Genomic DNA, 19,811 nt, shown 5'->3' on the forward strand with positions numbered 1-19,811 from the left:
ACCCTGGAGCAGCAGGTCCCCAGCCTGCCTCAGTCCAGGGGACCTAGTGACTCAGTCCATGTGTTTGCTCCTCTAGTCCAAATATGAGTGAGTGTAGCAGGTTTTATCTGAAAACTTTTTCTTTTTCTCTGATGAACTCCTATATGTTCAGTGTGAAAACTTGAAACATATTGACAGAGAAAAAAAAAAAAAACTAAGAATCCTCTATGATTTCTCACTTCTCCAGAGACCATACCCACATTAAGCCCTACGATACATATGCAGATCCTTTTGTCCTTTTATATACTTATGTGTAAATACTTACATTCAGATATATGTGTATAGGTGGGTTTTTTTTTTAATAATACACACATACATGTATCTTTTATTTTTATTTATCTATTTTTTTTTTGGGCCCAAAGCCACTCTCATGGAAGGTTCTGGAAAAAAAATTTTTTTTGAGAGATTTTTGCCTTGGGCACATGTACTCACCAGAGAGAGAGAAAGAAACAGAGACAGTGAGGGGAAAAGTGAGAAATTACCTTCCAGGAGGGATGGCCACACTGCAATCTTTTTTCTATTCTCCTCCCAAGATCTTAGTCACACATGCACAGTGCCTGGAGTGATTTTCAAGCCACCAGGTCTGGGATTCAAACCACGTTCGGTCATGTGACAGTCCAGTGATGTAACCACTGTGGCACCTGTTGGTCCTGGTTGTGGAAATTTCAACTGTCTGGCATGGACCCTGATTGTACCAGGGTCTCTGGTCTGGGGTCCTACTGGAGGTGCAGGCAGCTAGGAAGGCGTGGCCTGAGCTTTGCCCCCTAAGGGATTTATTGGAGCAAATGCCTCCTTGACCTGGGTCCCTGAGCCTCTGCAAGGCGTCAGGACTGGCTAAGATGGTCTTTGTCTTGAATCCTAGGGAGCTGGCACAGATGAAAAGGCTCTTATTGAAATCCTGGCCACTCGGACCAATGCTGAAATCCGGGCCATCAACGAGGCCTATAAGGAGGGTGAGTATGGGAGGCCTGGGCCCAGCATGCTAGGAAGCAAAGAGAAAACAGGTCCCCCGGCTTCTGACTGCAGCCCACAGCAATGTGTAGTCTCCTTTCTCAGTCCAGGTCTGGGAGGTTTTGATAAATACATTCGGTGTGCCCAGCCCTGTGGGGAAAGGCCAAGGCCTCTCAGGAGAACAAAGGCCTGGAGGTGGAGAGAGTTTGGCTGGAAGTGGAAGGGAGCACCCAGCTGACTAGAGAGCCAGAGGGCGACTTTCTGGGTGTGAGGTCTGTGTGATTGCACTGGGTCCCACCCTCGGAGGCCCACATTTGGCTTCATGCTTGGCCTGATTGCTGTCTTGAAATTCTTAATTTTTTTCTTAATTCTTAATTTTTCAACGAGCAGCCCTGCCTTTGCATTTTGAAGAACGTTGAGTACAGGTCAAAAGTGTTTAAATGTGAGCAGCTTTCAAACAGTGGAACGTATGACGAGGGGAGTGGCATGGTCAGAGCTGCGCTTTTGTGTCTAGCCACTGCCGTGTAGGAGAGAGTGTAGAAGAGAAAGCAGACGAGGAGCTTTTTTCGGGACTGTTAAATGGTGGAGTCAAGGTGCAGTGAGCCCTCGACTGGGACACAGCAGAGAGCATAGAGAGGAGGGACGGAGAGATGGGAATGCTTGTCGTCCTACAAAATCAGCAGGAGGATGGCTGAAAGTCCCCAAGAACCAACTGCAAACACCATCCCCAACGCCCCCTGCCAGCACTGGCTGACTCAAGCGTGAACTCTTAGGACTCCTCCTTCCACCAAATTCCTGCCTGGCAGCTGCCCACAGCCCCTTTCTCTGTCTCAGACTATCACAAGTCCTTGGAGGATGCTCTGAGCTCGGACACATCTGGCCACTTCCGGAGGATCCTCATTTCTCTGGCCACGGTGAGTGATTCGTGGGCCCCAGGCCTGCTTTCCCTGCTGGAGACCTGGGAGAAGGAGGGTGACTGAATAGAAGGAACAGGGGTGTTAGCAGCCCACCTCTGATGAAGGCTTGATGAAGACGGGGTGTCTCTCCTCTTGCCTCTCCAGGGTCCCACTGCTGACCCCTATTGTTCACCTTTCAAAGCTGGCCTGGTGCCACCGTCTCCGGGCAGTGTGACCCTCAGCTCACAGGACAAAGCCACATGGGTGGCCCCCTCCCACGTTGTTCCCTGGGAGCTTCTTTCACTGCCTTTTGAATCCTCATACGCTAAGTCTGGGGGCCCAGACTCAGTTACTGCACGCTCACTGCATGTCAGGCTTCGCGCTACGTACCTCAGGAATGCTCGTGTTTAATGACCCTGACAGCTCGCCCTATGAGGTCAGAGTTGCTGTTCCATGCTACAGGTGAGGAAGAGGGTTCGAGAAGTGCAGTGACTGAGCGAGATCTGTGGTGGCCAAGGAACAGAGATGGGTGGATCTTTGGGGACTTACCTCTTGCTGCTCCTGCTGCAGGGAAACCGTGAGGAGGGAGGAGAAGACCGGGACCAGGCCCGGGAAGATGCCCAGGTGAGACTCCCCAGCTCACTCCAGCTGACCTCTGCTGGGTGTCCCTGAGACGCCATTCCACTGTCTGTCCATGCCAGGCCCCAGCTGACTAGGAGTGAGAAAAGCTCGTGGCAGTGGCATGGCTAGTTTGATTGGCTGACACTTAGATTCGGCCCTTCCACGCTTATAAGCGAGGCTCTGAGGACTTTTGGAATGGATTTGGAAATGTGCTGATCTTTCTGGCATTTCCTATCTAAATAGTCAAATCCTCATAACTAGAAAGGACTTACAGATTATCTAGGTCAAACTCCTCATGTTATAGTGGGAAAACAGGTCCAAAGAGGCCAAGTGACTTCTGAAAGTCACACAGCCCATCAGCGGCCCAGGTGGAAATGACCTAAAGGGAGCAGCTCTGGGAGCTTGCTGGGAAGGAGACCTGTGTGCTAGAGGCCTTAGGGTTATTATTCCTGAAAGCCAAGGTTGAAGGGCATGTCCTAGAGACGCCTCGAAAGTAAGTCCTCAAGACTTTGCTCTGCTCACTGTTGTGTTCAAAGGCACTCCATCAACACTCAGTTCTATTTACCAAGTGAATGAGGGGCGGGGTTCTCTGGACTCCATTGGCTGCTCTGCATCTGCCCTGCTCCTGAGGCTGGTGAGCTTGAGTTCTGGCAATGGCTTCTTACAGAGGCTGGGCAACACCAAGAGCATTTTCTCTGAGGGTTCCCATGGCTGGATAGTCCCTGACCTCCTGCACTCTCCCTGCTGGCCTGGTCCTTGATCCCAGAACCCACTGGCATGGCCCAGGTCCAGGGCTCAATGTCCTGTGGTTGGGCACAGACACCATAGACTGCGATCCCTGTCCTTTACAGTAGGTGGGTTGGAAAGAGTGCTCATGGTTGGGTGGTTAGTGCCACTGCTTTACTGTTCCACTTTCCACCACTAGAGGCGTGGTGGTTACCACAGCAGCAGAGCTAGAAAACCCCTTGCCTGTAACCTGACAGTCACAAAATTGTCACAATGAGAAAGGATATTATACATTGAGCATGATGCTTAGACTCTTCTAGTATAGGATATCCTAGAATACAATAGTAACCTGTACTTACGCTGTCCCAACTTTATACTGGAGGAAAGTGAAGCTTTGTACCTATCCAAGGGTATCGTTTCTAGGTAGCAATGGTTTCATTTGAACGCAGGCTTGCCTGATTCCAAAGTCTACACTTAATACCTTTTAATATCCTCCAGGACTCAGTAGAGCCATTTCCCCTGCAGCTTCCCAGTCGGGCCACCACTGCCCAGACCTTGCTTTGAGATGACAGGTGTCAGAAACTGCAGGGTACTGCAGCTACATTGTGGACCTGTGTGTAGGGGCTAGCCTGGGAACCCAGCCAGACATGGGGTAGCTTGCCAAGGCCATAGTCTCTCACTCACCCCAGAAATGTTTATTCAATATTACTATGAGCATCCTCAATGTGCTGTGGAGGATTATGATCTTGTATCTTACCCCAAAATTCATTTTCCAGGAAAGCTCTGCCTGGTGCCTGGTCTGTCTATGAGGCTAGGCTTCTGTTTGCCACTGGCAGGGAGGCAATGGCGGGCAACGCTGGCTTCTGCTTTGCAGGAAGGAAGGGGAGAGAGAGAACCCGGGCGGAAACAACTCGGCCCCTTGGCCAGAGCCCTGCCTGACTCAGCTGCTTCTCTGGGTGTAGGAGGCTAGACCCTGATCTTAGCGCAAACACAGTGTCTGTTCTTCTTGATGTTTTGGTTACAGTGTATGTATTTATTTCTTCCATGAGAAAGAGAGAGACAGAAAGAGAGATAGGCACTCCCAGTAGGGTCTTCATACCCTGATCCACCCTTGTCTCAGTCAGTCCAGATCACAGGCACACGCATGTGCATCTAGCATGCTCAGGGAGGTCCTGGGTTCGGGTCCTGTGTGGGTCCAGTTATGTCACTGCTAACAATATTTTGTTTCACAAGCAATCTATAAATTGATCTTCAGTAAGAAGAGCATGCAAAAAAAAATAATAATAACCTAATAGAAATGGCCATTGTTGATGTTTTGGCATGTCTTAGTCTAATATATAAAAATGGATTCCTGATTTATAACATTAAAAATTAATATTTGGGGGACCAGCAGTTAGCATAATGGCTATGTCGCTGGACTCCCACGTAGTTGACCGTGGGTTGCGTCCCGGACCCAGTGGCTTAAATTTATGCCAGGCGCATGTGCGTGAGTGCCCAAGATCCCAAGAGGAGAATGGAGGAGAGGGGATTGCGGCGTGACCATCCCCCCTGGGGGGTGATTTTTCGCTTTCTGTCTCTATGTCTCTGTCTGTCTGGCAAGTGCATGCACCCTATAGCGAAAACCTCTCCCCCCCCAAAAAAAAATTAAAATTTTGTAAATATTGCATTTAAAAAAAGAAGAAAACAGCATTCAGTGGTGTTCTAATCCGTTCTGTTGCTAATAACAGAAAATTCCTGAGTGGATAGTTTATAAGCGCACTGAGTGGATAGTTTATAAGAGCAGAGGTCTCTTTAGCTTAGGTGGCGTGGTGGTTAAGGGCGCTGGACTCCCACATGGCCAACTGTGGTTCCAGTCTTGGACCTGGCGACTTTCTCTCTCTCTCTCCCTCTCCCTCTCCTTTTCTCTCCCTCCCTCCTCCCCTGTCTGGTCAAATTTAAAAATGAATAAATAAATAAATACAGTTAAATAAAGTAATTCTTTAAAAAAAAAAAATAAGCAAGCAAACAAGCAGAGCATGTTGGGAGCAGAGCAGAGTATGTTTCTGTCTGTCTCTGTTCTGATCTCTCTCCCTCTCGTTAGAAACCTACCAGGACTCAATTGTGGGGCCAACCCTGATGCCTAATCACTTCCCAAAGGTTCCACTTTCAACACTGTAATTGAATTAGGTCTCTTCTCTCTCACACTCTCATTTGCCAGAGGGCACATGTGCTCCTCAGAGAGAAAAAGAAAGTGAAAAAGAGTACTTTCCTGTGGGACATGGTCACACCCTTCTCTGCTTCTCCCTCCTCTCAGGATTTTGGGTACATACACACACACCCAGCATGGTTTCCAAGGCTTCTGGTTCAGGACTTGAACCCCACCATTGATCATGTGGGATCCAGACTCCTTAGTCATCAGGCTGGCCCTGGATTAAGTTTCTTCTTAATACCTTTAAAATACAACCAAATTCAAACACAAGAATTTGGGGGGACACATTCAAACCATTACAGATGGCTGTCTATTATACTATTCCATATCTGAGCTGTTACACATTAACCAGCCTCTTCCTAGTAGCCAACTCTCCTATCACGCTCAGGACTTAGCTTTTTTTTGTTTCTTTTTTCTTGGTTTTGTTTTGTTTTGTTTTGTTTTTGGGGGGGGCAAACCCCAGAGCACTGTGGTGAAGCACTGTGCTCTAGGATCCAGATCCCAGATGGCCAGCTTCAGTTCAAATCCTGGCCTAGGAGGCTTTAATACCTGCTGGGCATGTGTACCTGTGTGCCCCAATCCTGACAGGAAACAGGAATGGAGGAAAAAGGATTGCAGCCTGACCATGGCTCATGGAGGCGGGGTGGTTCTTTCTCTCTCCCTCAGTGTCTTTCTCTAGCAAGCACACATGCTCTCTGGCAATAAAATTAACTTCTAAGGGTGAAATGGGAATGCAAGAGCAAAACGCATGCAAAAATAGGTGTTTAATAGGCAGAGCCAGGATCATCCCCCCCCTTAGAAAGATAATATACTTGGCAGCTGTGGTGGTAGTCATTTCTAAAGCTGATTTATTTATTTATTTATTTACTTACTTACTTATTTTTGTGGGGAAGAGATTTTTTTGCTATAGGGCACGTGCGCTCGCCAGAAAGACAGAGTGAGACAGAGAGACAGAAAGCGAGAAATCACCCCCCAGGGGGATGGCCACGCCACAATCCCTTCTCCTCCATTCTCTTCTCGGGATCTTGGGCATGCGCACACATGCGCCTGGTGTGAGTTTAAGCCACCGGGTCCGAAACTCAAACCGCAGTTGACCACATGGGAGTCCAGCAACATAGCCATTACACTAACTGCTGGCCCTGTCTAAAGCTGATTTATTTTAAAAGACAGAGAGAGAGGGTTGAGAACCCCAACAGGGTCTTGTCATGTTGCAATCCTCTTCCCAGCCGTCCAGCCAGCCAGGATCGTGGGTGTTCCCATAGGTGTGCTGACATGTTCAGGCTGACCCAGCACCAGCCTCTGGCCCTCCCGCAGGGCTCCAGCACCATGCAAGGGCACCCTACCATCTGTGACACCACAGTTGCACCAGTGCTTGGCAGTTTTTGTGTGCTGACTTGTCACTGCTCCTTCCAGTCTCACACTCTGGCTGTCTAGAACACCCTTGAGCTCTTGGCAGTCTGGTCTGTCATCCCAGGGAGAACACATGGCCACATCCACCTGTCAGCCCTGTCCCGCCTTTCACGCTCTGTGTTCCAGTCTGAACAATGAATAAGCAATCTAATTACTAAAGCTCCACAGTGAATTGTTAGATGATCAACCACCAGATTTTAAAAATAGAATAGCTTTATTGAACTATAATTCATATACCATACTGTATGACCCATTGAAAGTGAACGACAATTCAGTAGTTTTTAATATATTCACAGACTTGTGTGACCATTGTAGTTTAATTTTATTTTACTGATTTTTTATTTTTGTTTATTTGTTTAGTTTTGCTCTAGGGCACATGCACATACCAGAGAAAGAGAGAGAGAGAGAAAGTAAGAAATCACCCTTCAGAGGTTATGGCCACACTACAGTTCCTTCTCCTTTGTTCTCCTTTTAAGATTTTGGGCAGGCACACGCACGTGCCTGGCATGTTTTTCAGGCCACTAGGTCCAAGACTCAAACTATGCAGTCAAACGCATGGGATCCAGCAGCCTTAACCTCTGCAACACCTCCTAGCCTATATTTCACTGATTACTTTTAAAAAATCATTTATACTGGGACCAGCAGATGGCATAATGGTTATATCACTGGACTCCCACATAGTCGACCACAGCTTGAATCCCAGACCCGGCAGCTTCAACTCACGCTGCGCATGGGTACATGCTGAGTCCCAGACCCGGCAGCTTCAACTCATGCCGCGCATGGGTACATGTGTGCTCAAAGAGGAGAATGGAGAAGAGATTGCGGATGTGGCCATCCCTCCTAGGGAGTGATTTTTTGCCATTTGTCTCTCTGTCTCTTCAGCAAGAACATGCACCCTATAGCAAAATTCTCTCCCTCTAAAAAAATAACAGTTTATACATGTACTCATTTATTTTTTATTTTGACGGGGCCTCACTGTGTCTCAATCCTCCTGTGCCCTCCCAGTTAGCCAGGATTATAGACACGTACTACCTGTTTAGGTTGGACCAGGAATTGAACCTGGGCCTCCTTTGTGGCTACAGACTCCAGATAGTAGCATCTTAGCAGTGTGTATCCCCATGGCTGAGCCACCACAAGTCATTTTAAAATATTACCTGCCCCCCCACACACATACACAAAGCCCTGTACACATTAGCAGTAATTTATCTCCTCCTAGCTCCCCAGCCCTGGGCGACCACAGCCCTACTTTCTGGCTCTAAGGAGTTCCTAATCCAGATATTTGATGTAAGCAGAATTATACCATAGGTGGCCTTTGTGACTGTCTTCTTTCACTTAGACACATGTCAAGTGCGCCATTCCTTTTCCTTGTCAAATGATATTCCATTATACAGATAAACTGCATTCCATTTATCCATTCGTCAACTGATGACATTTGGGTTGTGTTGTGTCCACTTTTGACCATTGTGAATAACGCAGCTATGAGCATTGCATGCACATTTTCATGTGCATATATGTCTTCATTTCTCTTGAATATAAACTTAGGAATAGAATCACTGAGTCCTAAGATAACTCTAGTTCACCTTTTGAAGAATTTCCCTGATTAATTTTTGCACAAAGTAGTTAGATTAATAAGAAAAAGTTTACGAAGTTAAGTGTTATTTTAGTGCCCACCACATTTTTTATACAACAATTATCGTCTTAAAGATGCTTGGGGGAAAAAAATATGACTGGGTTCTCTAATCTGAATAAATGAGAATATTTGGCACTCTAGTTTCTTTTTTATTTAATTTTTTAAAAAATTTCCCTCTCTTTTTAAAATTAATACTAGGGTTTCCTTAGCATAAGTTTTTTTGTTTTTTTTTTAATTTGCCACAGGGCACATGTATTCGCTAGAGAGCGGGACAGAGAGAGAGAGCGAGACAGTGAGAAAGCACCCCCATAGGAGATGGTCATGCCGCAATCCCATCTCCTCGTTTTCTCCTCTCGGGATTTAGGTCATGTACCAGTGTGTTTCTCAAGCCAAGACTTGACCTATGCAGTCAGCCATGTGGGATCCAGCAACTTAACTGCCAGCTGGTCCTCAATTTCTTTTTTATACAAATACATATATCATAAAATTTGCCGCATCAGTCATTTTTCAGTGAACAGTTCCAGGCATTAAGTACATTCGCCTTGTTGCACAACCATCACTGCCATCCACTGCCAGAACTGTTCATTTTGCGAAACGGAAACTGTACCCCTTAAACAGTAACTCCCATTCCCTCCCTCACCCCCACCCCGCCCATCACCGTTCTACTTTCTGTTTCCGTGAATCTGACCACTCTAGTTACTTCGTGTTGGTGCAATCAGACAGCAATGTTTGTCCTTTCGTGACGGGCTTAACTTAGCATAATGTCATCAAGGTCCAGCTAGGTTGTTTTTAACACAGAAAAGTATGTGTTAAACTAAGACAAAAACAAAAACAGTTCGTAATTTTAGTAGCCCAGATAGCTTCTATTCAACACTTACATTAAAAAATGAAATCATATATATGCATATTGGGGCCAGCAGGTGGTGTGGTGGTGGTGAAGGCACTGGACTCCCACATGGGCAACCACAGTTCGAGCCCCAGACCCAATGGTATGAAAGTCCCGTGGGCCACCTGTGTGTGCGTGCCCAAAATCCCTAGAGGAGAATGGAGGAAGGGATTGCAGCATGGCCATCCCCTCTGGGGGGTGATTTCTCACATTCCCTCTCTCAGTCCCTTTCCATCAAGCACACTTGCCCTGTGGCGAAAACCTTGTTGCATGTTGAAGAAATACAACGTAAACATCAACTTTTAGAGAGAATCAAAGAAAATGCAAAAGCTTTCCCCACAGTCCCCCTCCTCAGAGGTCACTGCTGTTAGTAATATTTTGACAGTTTCTTAGGACTTTCCCAGTAAGTACAAGTGAAGGAGTGTTTGTTTTCTAGATAAAAGGGCGCCATTATATACAATATGCTGTAAGTTTACATTTTTACTTAGTTGAAATGGTAACTTGTATCTGTACTGTAGGTCAGTCTTATTTTATTTAACTTTATTGATTTATTTTAAGATTTTGACCAGAGAGAGACAGAGTAAGAGAGAGAGAGGGAAAGTGAGAAAGCAAGCTGCCTTGTCGAGACTTGAACTGGACAAGGCAGCTCCCTTAACCACCATGCCACCTGCCCATTCATCTTATTCTTTTTAAAAAGCCAGGTGCAATATTACTGTTGATTGGATAAATTGTAGCCTATTTAACAGGTCTGGTTTCCAGTTTTTCTGTTATAAAGAATGCTACAGTTGGGGCAGCCGGTGGTGTAGTGGTTAAGGTGCTGGACTCCCACATGGACAACTGTAGTTGGAATTCCAGACCTGGAGGCTTGAGAAAAAAAAAAAGAACTCTTGCTACAATGAATATCTACGTTATATCACAGAAAACTTTTGCCTGTTTATCTGTAGGCAGATTCCTGTTATCTGTAGACAGTAAGAATAATTACTTGATCAAATGACATGTGCATTTAATTTTGGATAAATGTTGCCAACTTAGTCCATGAAAAGGTTTTGAAAGCATGAGGCATTTGTGAAGTTTATGGAGGATGGCTACAATCTAGCTAATAGGATAAAGTGGTCAGCAGAGTTTCAGGAGAAAAGCAAAGGCAAAGCAGTCTGAGTACAGGTAAGGGCTTAGTCGCTCTAAGTCACAGCTACTCGCCCTACAGAAGAGTCCTAACCAGAGTTTTCTGCCCGATAATGCGGTGACCAAGCTTAACCTTTGTAGAGTACTCCCACCTATGCTTGGCTGTGCGTCCCAGGTGAGCTGCCCCCCGTGGGTCCCATCTGCCTTGCCTTTCCCATCTGTAACGTGAGGGGCTAAATGCCATGTGTCCTAACCCTTCCAGCTCCAAATGTGCTCAAGCGTGCAGAGAGCTGCAACTTCCTCCCAGTTTTCTCAGTGGCTCTGCGGGGAAGCCATGGGGCTTCTTTTTCCCAGACCAGCAGGTAGACACTGGGAGTCTGCTCTGGGTTACTGGGTACAAGGGATCGAGTCCCCACAGCTGTGTAAACACATTTTTAGATATTCCCAGGCTATCCCCAGGTCGAGCTCTAGCCTGAAAGGTCAGAGAGAAGTATTCTCCCCTCGCCCCGTGTCCCTTGCACCCCCAGAGCCCCCTGCTGTGGACTTCCTCTGACTCTCGCCTTCCCTCTCTCCCCTCTCTCCCCCCCCGGCTCTCAGGTGGCTGCTGAGATCTTGGTGAGTGTCTCGTTCGTTGTGTGACTTGAATGGCCTCTGGGACGGAGCTGAGCGGGCAGAACTGGGCAGCGTCTGGGGAGCTTGCTCCGCAGCTTCTCTCTCTCCCCTTCAGAGTGCCTTAAGGGCCCTGCTGGGCAAGAAGTGGGCCAGGCGCATGTTCCCTAGACCTTAGCCACTCGTCTCGTGCAAGATTTATGCTACATACCCACCGGTTATTGATAGTTTTCTACAAATCGACTCATTTTTTTAACCTAAAATAAGGGATTTAAAAGGGAACTTGATATCAGTGTGAATAGAACTAGTGGCAGGCTAGAAGGTAACTATGGAAACGGTATGTAGTGTGTTGGAATGTTTGTTCCTTGGGGAACACGGGCTAGGCCATTTGTCCTTGTACACACGCACATAGACATTCCGCAGAGGGGCTTCCAGGGAGGTTGAAGGACAGAAGGAGAACTCCAGGCCTCCCTGTGCCCAGGATTTCTTGGCCTTCCCATAGCCCCAGTCCCCTGGCCCTGAGGCCAGGTGGACGTGTCCAGCGCTAAGCCCATCTGTGTCAGTCCACAGGGTCCTTGGGAACTGGAGAGGGGGGTGTGGAGGGATCATGCTTGAGGCTGAGGAAGGATGGGGGTGCCGATCTCAGCCCCCGTAGAGGGCCGGATCATCCCCCTCCTGCATATCTCAGCCAAGGCAAAGATAGGAAAGGGGGTAATAACCGCTTGAGGCTGAGGAAGGATGGGGGTGCCGATCTCAGCCCCCGTAGAGGGCCGGATCATCCCCCTCCTGCCTGTCTCAGCCATGCAAAGATAGGAAAGGGAGTAATAACCATGGCTTTCTCATGTCTCCCCTCCCAAATCCTTGTCCTACCTTGGGCCCGCAGGAAATAGCAGACACGCCCAGCGGAGACAAAACTTCCTTGGAGACACGTTTCATGACGATCCTGTGCACGCGTAGCTATCCGCACCTCCGGAGAGGTGAGGCCTCACTCCCTCCCCTTCCCCACTTAGCAGGAAGGTCCCCAGATCTGATGAGAGCAAACAGCTGCCCACCCACCTCCTGCTGGCCCAGCAGTAGAGTATCGTGGCTGGTGGAATGGGGAGCCCTGGGTTCTAGACCTGGCTCTACCGCTGACATGTTGCTCAGCCTCAGGCTGATTCCCTGCATCTCCGTAGGGAAGGTGGGATGCCCGGAGTAAGGGGTGGCAAGAGGATTTCACCGCGACAGCTAACTCGGATGGGTTGGTAGTAGCAGCCTAGAATGCCGTGTTGAGAGCGATTCTGAGGTTCGGTGTCATGATCTATTGGTGATTCCTGGCAGGAACAAGGCGGTGGGTGGTGGTGATGGCACAAGACCACACGTATGTCTTTTCACAGGCTGCCACACACACCGGGCACACCTGTGTGCCATGTCCACCAGACATTTCTGTTTTGCGTGCATTTGCCTGGCACTTTTAAATACTCAAGGCGTTGTTAGCGTAGCAGCTAAGTGAACGGACCAGATTGCCTTGATTCGAGTCCCCCACTTACCAGCCAGGTAACTTTGGGCAGTTTACCTAATCCTGGTGGCTAAATGCCCTGATGTGGGAATTAGGATCTTCACCTTGCCATCCATGATTACTGGGAAGATCCACAGCACATGTCAGGCACTCACCAACGTGCCTGGACTTCAGGAAGTGCCTCCTCAGTGCTTCTCACGTATAGTGGCCTCTAGCCCACCTTGACACAAGAAGAAGAAGAGCCTCAAAAGGGGGGTGGGGTTCACCCAAGGTCCCTCAGGGGTGAGTGTGACTACAACCCCCTTTCCTTTCACTCCCCAGCCGGGGTTCCTAGAATTTGTCCAAGGCTCTGGGCCCATTGGCTAGGCCCGGAGGCCTTCTGACTTGGCTCCGAGCCCACGGCAGCCTTGTGGTCAGACCCTGCCCAGTGCATTTAGATCTGGGCTGTGGCCATACCTGCTGCCCTCCCCACTTTCCCAGGCACAGCCTGGTGAAGCTTGGTGGGATTGGGGAGAGGTGACCTTTCTCCTCCCTCCTTGAAGTGACACTCCTCCCCCAACCTTGGGGTTCTCTTGGGGCCAGTCTTCCAGGAGTTCATCAAAATGACCAACTATGACGTGGAGCACACCATCAAGAAGGAGATGTCTGGGGACGTCAGGGACGCGTTTGTGGCCATTGGTAATGGCGGGACCAAGGGGAGAGACTGTGGACGCTGGGTGCTGGGCCAGGTTCCCTGGAAGAGCATGGCCTCGGCAGCTTGCCAGGTTGTTAGTACCGGAGAGTAAGCACTACCACAAGCCACCACCAGGGGTCCTGCCCGATGAGTGATTGTTGGGGAGTATCTCAAGGGCTTGTCCCAGGCTGCCAGACAGGGTGAGAAAACAGCTGTCCCTGGAGAAGGACCAGGGAGATGGGGGCAAGAGAGGGGGTCAGTATCCTGTACAACTAGGATGTGAGTACATCACACACACAACATACACACCCACACACCCACATACCCTAGACAACAGTGCACAGGTACCCACTAGCCCCATGTATGTAAGGTTCTCACACGTAACACAGACCACTACAGACATAGTACACACCCTTTCCTATTTCCACCATCCGGTCCTTTTAGTTACTATCTTATTTACTTATTTATATTTATATTTATATATATTTGCTGTAGGGCATATGCGAGTACTCACCAGAGAAAGAAAGTGAAAGATCATCTTCCAGTGGGGGTGGCCATGTGAAAATCCCTTCTCTTGCATTCTCATCTTGAGATTTGGGGCATGTACACACACGCATGGCATGTTTTCAAGCCTCTGGGTCTGGGATTCAAACTGTGCATTTAGCCATGTTAGTTCTAGTATCCTAAACACCATGTCATCTGCTTGGCCCAGTTATTCTCTTCTTTTTTTTTTTTTTAAGAAGTTTTTGCCATGGGCGCGTGTGTCCCCCAGAGAGAGAGAGAGAGAGAGAGACAGAGACAGTGAGAGAGAAAGTGAGATATCACCCCCCCCAGGGGTGATGGCTAGGCTGTAATCCTTTCTCCATTCTCCTCCTGGGATTTTGGGAATGCACACACATGCACCTGGTGTGATTTTCAAGCCACTGGGTCAAGGGCTTGAACTGCAGTCAGCCATGTGAGAGTCCAGTGATGTAACCACTACACAAGTTGCTGGCCCCCAATTATTCTCTTCTTTACCTGGGTTCTTGACTTTAAAAAAGTCCTTCCCTTTCAGATCTCCATTTGTCCAAGCATACACATGGATGAGTAGACATGAGCAAGGCTCAAACCTGTTGTTTTTATTAGTATTATTCATTAGTTGTATACTATTTCATTCTCTATAAAATGTATTGCATCAATGCATAATTTTAAAATATCGTACCAGGTGTCAATGGAAGGTTTTCACATAATTTCATCAAGTATAAAATGCATCTTGATTTCAAAGGTGCCGAAATATGTGTTGTCTCCCAGGAGCAGCAGCTGGAAGGTGGTGTCACCTAGTGGTTGGTGGCATGAAAGCTGCTAACTGTGGAATCCCTGTTCTGCCCTTTCCCAGCTGTGTGTCTGGAGCCTTGAAATCAGGCAGCTGCTAGGGGCTGGGTGGGTGCCACTGGCAGGCATTGTCTGAGTGTGCCATGGCAGCAAGGCTGGGTGGGCACTCAGCCTTGGGGATTGGCATGGTGCTTTAAATTCTACCAATGAACAGTCATTCTTTGGAGCAGCATTTCTCTAAATCAGAATTTCCCAGACATTACGCCACATCAGAGTAAAGTGGCCGACCATCCTAGTGTACGTGGGGCTTTCAGTGCTGAAACTGGGACTGTCCCACGCAATCGGGACAAGTTGGGCACCCTCCTCGAGTTTCCGATTCAGCACATCTGGGGTGGGACATGAAAATGAACCTTTATAACAAGTTCCCAAATGATGCTGTTGTTGCTCCAGGAACCCTACTGTGAGAACCACTGCTCCACATGGCTCTAGACTCTGAGTCTGGGCGGAGCCTATGTCCTGAGGTATAAGCACACTCTCAGGTGATTTCAGTGCACTTGAAAGTTTGAGGCCCTCTGCCTTGGGTTCATGAGGGGTTAATTCCCTTCGAATCCTCTGCTAATCTTGGTTAGCTGTAAGCACCTTAGCAGGAAGTGAGAGGCAACCCAATGAGAGCAGGCTTAGGGAGGAGCTATAGGAGGAGGCCCTGGGAAGGCAGGGAGGCTCCCCCCCACCCCCGAACAAGAGCCTGGGGTTGGGGTTGGCAGTGATCTGCAGGGGAGGAGAGACGGGGGCCCAGGGTCTGGATACACAGCCTCTCACTGAGTGCCTGCATCATTCTCTTCCTCCCTCCAGTTCAAAGTGTCAAGAACAAGCCTCTCTTCTTCGCCGACAAACTGTACAAATCCATGAAGGTAAGCAGCCTTGTTTCTTTGTTTCCACCCTTCCAGCACTGACTTTGTATGTGCGTGCACATGCACGCGTGTATACACACACACACACACACAAACACACACACACAGCTGCACTGTCCCAGATTTCTGGCAGCTGCCTTCTCTCATTGGATAGTTATCAGCATCAGCTCTCATCTGGCTCTAGGACAACTGAGGGGACATTTCACAGTGTTCAGACACATTTTTGGCTGTCATGTTTAGGGTGTTCCTGCTGGCATCTAGAGATGCTGTTAGACACCCTCCAGGTCCCTCTGGCCACCCTCTCATCCCAGACACAGGCTCATCTGCTGACAGGGCCTAGGCAGGCTGTTGAGGGGTGGAGGGGTGGCAGCAGCCTGAGATGCTAGCAGCCGGGAGTCCCCAATCATGATGGCTATTTATTGGGCGCTCACCCTGTACCAAGCCCTGGCCAAGAGGGCGACTCCCCTGACCTCAGCTGACCCCCTGGTATCGTGTGAGGTCACGGTAGTAATGTCATAGTAATAGAGGAGGAAACAGACCTGGGTAGGTGAAAACCTTGCCCACGTTTACATGGCTCCCGTGTGGCCGGACTGGGACCTAGAACCTAGCTCTGACTCCTAAGCTGGCGTTCCTACCTCTTGGGGGCAGGGGAAGGCTCTCTGCTCACACACCCCATGCCCTGTGCCTGCTCCCTGGGCCCTGTATTAATTTCCCAGGGCTGCTGTTACAAATTTCCGACAAACTGGGTGACAGAAACTTATTCTCTCACTTCTGGAAGCCAGAAGTCCAACGTCAAGGTGTCAGAGGGCTTGGTTCCTTCTGGAGACTCTGAGGGAGAAAGTGTCCCAGGCCTCTCCGCTAGCTTCTGGTGGCTGCTGCAAACCCTCGGTGTTTCTCGGCCAGTGGATGCATTTCCAGTCTCTGCCTTCATTCAGCATGGCCTTCTCTGTCTGTAGGTCTGTGTCTCCACTCCACTTCTATAAAGACACTAATTCAGTATGGCGTCACCTTAACTAATTACACGTGCCCAGGCCCCATTTCCAAATTAGGTCACACCGAAGTTCCAGGTAGAGCACTTAGGGAGAACACTGTTCAGCACTGTTCAGTAGGCCTTCATTATCTTAACCGGCCAGTCCCAGGCCCAGGGCAGTTGTGGTCAAGACTGTTTGTGGAAGACAGGCAAAATATCCCACTCTGGTTTTGCCCAGTTCATCTCTCTTCTTGCTCTGCATTGTCCTCTTGCTTGTCCCCACCAGGGTGCTGGCACTGACGAGAAGACCCTCACTAGGATCATGATCTCCCGGAGCGAGATCGACCTGCTCAACATCCGGCGGGAATTCATCGAGAAATACGACAAGTCTCTCCACCAAACCATTGAGGTAAGGGGAGGGCCTAGACATCAGTGAGGAAGAAGAGTGGGTGTCAGATCCTTAACTATGATGGTTAGGCGCTAGACTCTCATATGGTCTATTGCAGTTCGAGTCCTGGACCCTGTGGCTTGAAACTCATGCTAGACGTACATGTGTGTATACCCAAAATTCCAAGGAAGAATGGAGAAAGGATTGTGGTGTGGTCATTCCCTCTGGGGTGGGGGGGGTGATTTCTCACTTTCCCTCTCACTGTCTCTGTCTTTTTAGCAAGCTCATATGCCCTATGACAAAAACCTTTAAAAAAAAGAGATAAAAGGCCTTTTTATTTCCCTGTTCTGTTCTGTTCTGTTCTCAGTGGATTAGAACAGCCAGGATATTTCTAGATGAAAGGCAAATACCTCATTGTTTATACCAAAATAAATTTCAGAAGAATCAAAGGTTTATAATTAAAGATTGGCAAATAAAACAAGAGCCCCCCCCTTTTTGTTGCTTTTTAAGAACAACTGTATTGAAGTATAATGAATAGATCATAAAGTCCAGCTGTTTTAGTAAATTTACTGAGTTGCACACCCATCACTCCCATCTGGTTTCCAAACTTTCCCGTCATCCCACTAAGATCTTACAGACCTGTTGACCTATTTCCACCCCTACCCACGGGCAACCATCAAGCTATTTCCATCTCTATAGACCTGCTCTTCAGGTATTCTGTCTAAAAGGAATCGTGTACTATGTGACTTTTGCACCTGACTTCTTTGACTTATGGAGCCCATTTTTTGGTCTTTGAGATTGGCTAAGAGCTTAGAGCTTAATGTCATTTATGCTTGATTGACAAGATCATGACCATTTCACAGGCAATCTTCCATAGACTTGGGCATGTAAATTGATAGCACATCTCTCAAGACTAATTTGGCAGTTTCAGAATTTTAAATGTGTACATTTCTTTACTTTGTCACTCTACTTGTAGGAATTTATCCTACAGACATAGCCATACCTGTTAACCAAAGACAGGTCAAAGAATATTTATGCCAACATTTTTTATAATAGCAAAAGATTGGGAACCCTCCATACAGAATCAATTAAATAAATTATGGTATATCCATGTGTGGAATACAATACAGCCATGAAAAAGCATGAGGAGTCCCCACTTAATTCTTTTAAATAAAAATAAACTCTATGTTAGAGTAAAGATAAATAAATAAAGAAAATAATTCTTTAAGAAAAACCTATTTAAATTTAAAAAATAAATAAAGGCATGAGGAGTCTCTATGTACTGATGTAGAATCTTCTCTAAGGCACAACTGTAAGGACAGAACCTAGAACAGGACATGTGATCATTTGTGTGGTAAAGAGCTGTATATATACATGTATTTGCATATGCACAGTTGCTGGAAAATCACATAAAAAGGAGTAACCATGGTTGCCTCTTCATTTAGGAAACTAGTGATCAAGGATGGGAGGGAAACTTTTATTGTAAAATCTTTCCTTTAATTTGGATTGTTTACAATGATAATACAGCAAAGGACAAAAACAAAAAGCTACCTAAAAAGTCATAAGATACTGTAAGATAGGAGTCCCTCCAAAAGACCTGTCCCATGTGGGAGAAAGTCCGTGTGCTCTGTCACACACACGATGCTGTCCCTAACACTCCAGCAGCGGCCTGGCAGTCAGTGCTCAGTATCGTTTGTTCAACTAACGCCTCACGTGATGCAATGGGCTGGGGTGAGGTGGGGTAGAAATGAGCAGAGAGTGCCAGGGGACCCAAGGGAGCTAGAATCTGCTCTGCTTTCCGAGCCAGAATGCTTCTTAGAGGAGGTGTACCCATACGAGGATTTGGGGGAGGGGAACGGTAGAAAGGAGGGAAGAGGACCAAGATGCTCCCAGCAGAAAGGGAGAAGTGAAGCTCCCGAGCTCTCCAGGGGTCAGATCACAAAGAGCCTTGAAGCCAGGCTGAGAGCTTGCACTTCTTCAAGGGCGACGGGAGCCACAGAAGGGACAGAATCGGGGAGGTCCCTCCGACCTTCTCCTAACAGCGATGTTGGTGATGAGAGAAGCCAAGGGAGACGTCGAGGCCGACCGGCAGCTGGGAGGAGGGGCATTGGGGCCAAAAGGATTGTTTTCACTCACTCTGCTCTCCCTCTGCCCCTGCCAGGGTGACACCTCTGGAGACTTCCTGAAGGCCTTGTTGGCTCTCTGTGGCGGCGATGACTAGGGCCACCAACATGGGAGGCACTTCTGCCAAGAATTGGTCAGCAGCACCAGCCACCATGACCAGGCCCGATTGTTCCAGCTCCAGAGACTAAGGAAGAGGCAGGGTGGGGGGAGGGCTTAGGGGTGGGCTCTTGTCTTCAAATGGGGCTCAGGAAAGGCCCCCACTCCCACGGGCCATTGAGGGCCCAGCACGGTCACTCCTGCTCACGGCTGAGCGGCTGAAGAACCATGGCCATAAATCCCGTCCACGTCCACACTCACTCCCACTCCCCGCTGTCTCAGGCCTTCCCAGCTTCCGTCCCTTGCCACAGCCTCTGCCCTGGTTTGGGCTTTGTCAAACCCAAAAACATACCGAGCCTCTAGAAAATGAGCATTGTGTGTGCTTTGAATGGTGGCGCGTGGGCATGGTGTCGGCTGTCCGTTAATGGGGAGCAGGGGAGAATAAACGCGATTGGGCAAACTGACCATCTACGCATCTCCATCTCCTATGCTGGAGGTTTGGAGGCAGGAAGCCTGGGTTTAGATTTCTATCTTCCACATCCTTGCTTTCTGACCTTCGGCCCATCCCTTTCCCTCTTCAAGTCTCTATTTTCTTATCTGCAAAATAAGAAGGTTGCATGAAAAAAATCTTGACTTCCCTTCTAACATCGACATCCAGTGCCTCCAGTTCATTCCCTGGACTCTTTTTCTCTCTTTAAAAAAGAAATAAAAAAGAGATGCATACATGTATTTCCACTGAAGCCCCGATTCCTACTTAGAACC

At 48.1% G+C, this 19,811-nt stretch overlaps 1 protein-coding gene across 2 annotated transcripts in view; it reads left to right on the forward strand.

Annotated features, from left to right (window-relative positions):
• The window catches only part of ANXA6 (annexin A6), a 56,542-nt gene extending 37,028 nt beyond the window's left edge, over nt 1-19,514 (forward strand). The window contains exons 18-26 of one of the 2 annotated variants that reach the window (XM_006150833.3): nt 902-992; nt 1,825-1,904; nt 2,457-2,510; nt 11,067-11,084; nt 11,962-12,055; nt 13,159-13,254; nt 15,413-15,471; nt 16,728-16,850; nt 18,991-19,514. In XM_006150833.3, coding sequence (XP_006150895.1) covers nt 902-992; nt 1,825-1,904; nt 2,457-2,510; nt 11,067-11,084; nt 11,962-12,055; nt 13,159-13,254; nt 15,413-15,471; nt 16,728-16,850; nt 18,991-19,050 — 675 coding nt within the window. In that variant the 3' untranslated portion in view covers nt 19,051-19,514. The remainder of the gene's footprint in view (nt 1-901; nt 993-1,824; nt 1,905-2,456; nt 2,511-11,066; nt 11,085-11,961; nt 12,056-13,158; nt 13,255-15,412; nt 15,472-16,727; nt 16,851-18,990) is intronic. The other variant, XM_014588726.2, reaches the window with a different exon arrangement.
• Nucleotides 19,515-19,811: the final 297 nt, after the last annotated feature.

This window comes from Tupaia chinensis, unplaced genomic scaffold, assembly GCF_000334495.1.
Source record: "Tupaia chinensis unplaced genomic scaffold, TupChi_1.0 Scaffold000301_1, whole genome shotgun sequence".
Classification (NCBI taxonomy): Eukaryota; Metazoa; Chordata; class Mammalia; order Scandentia; family Tupaiidae; genus Tupaia; species Tupaia belangeri.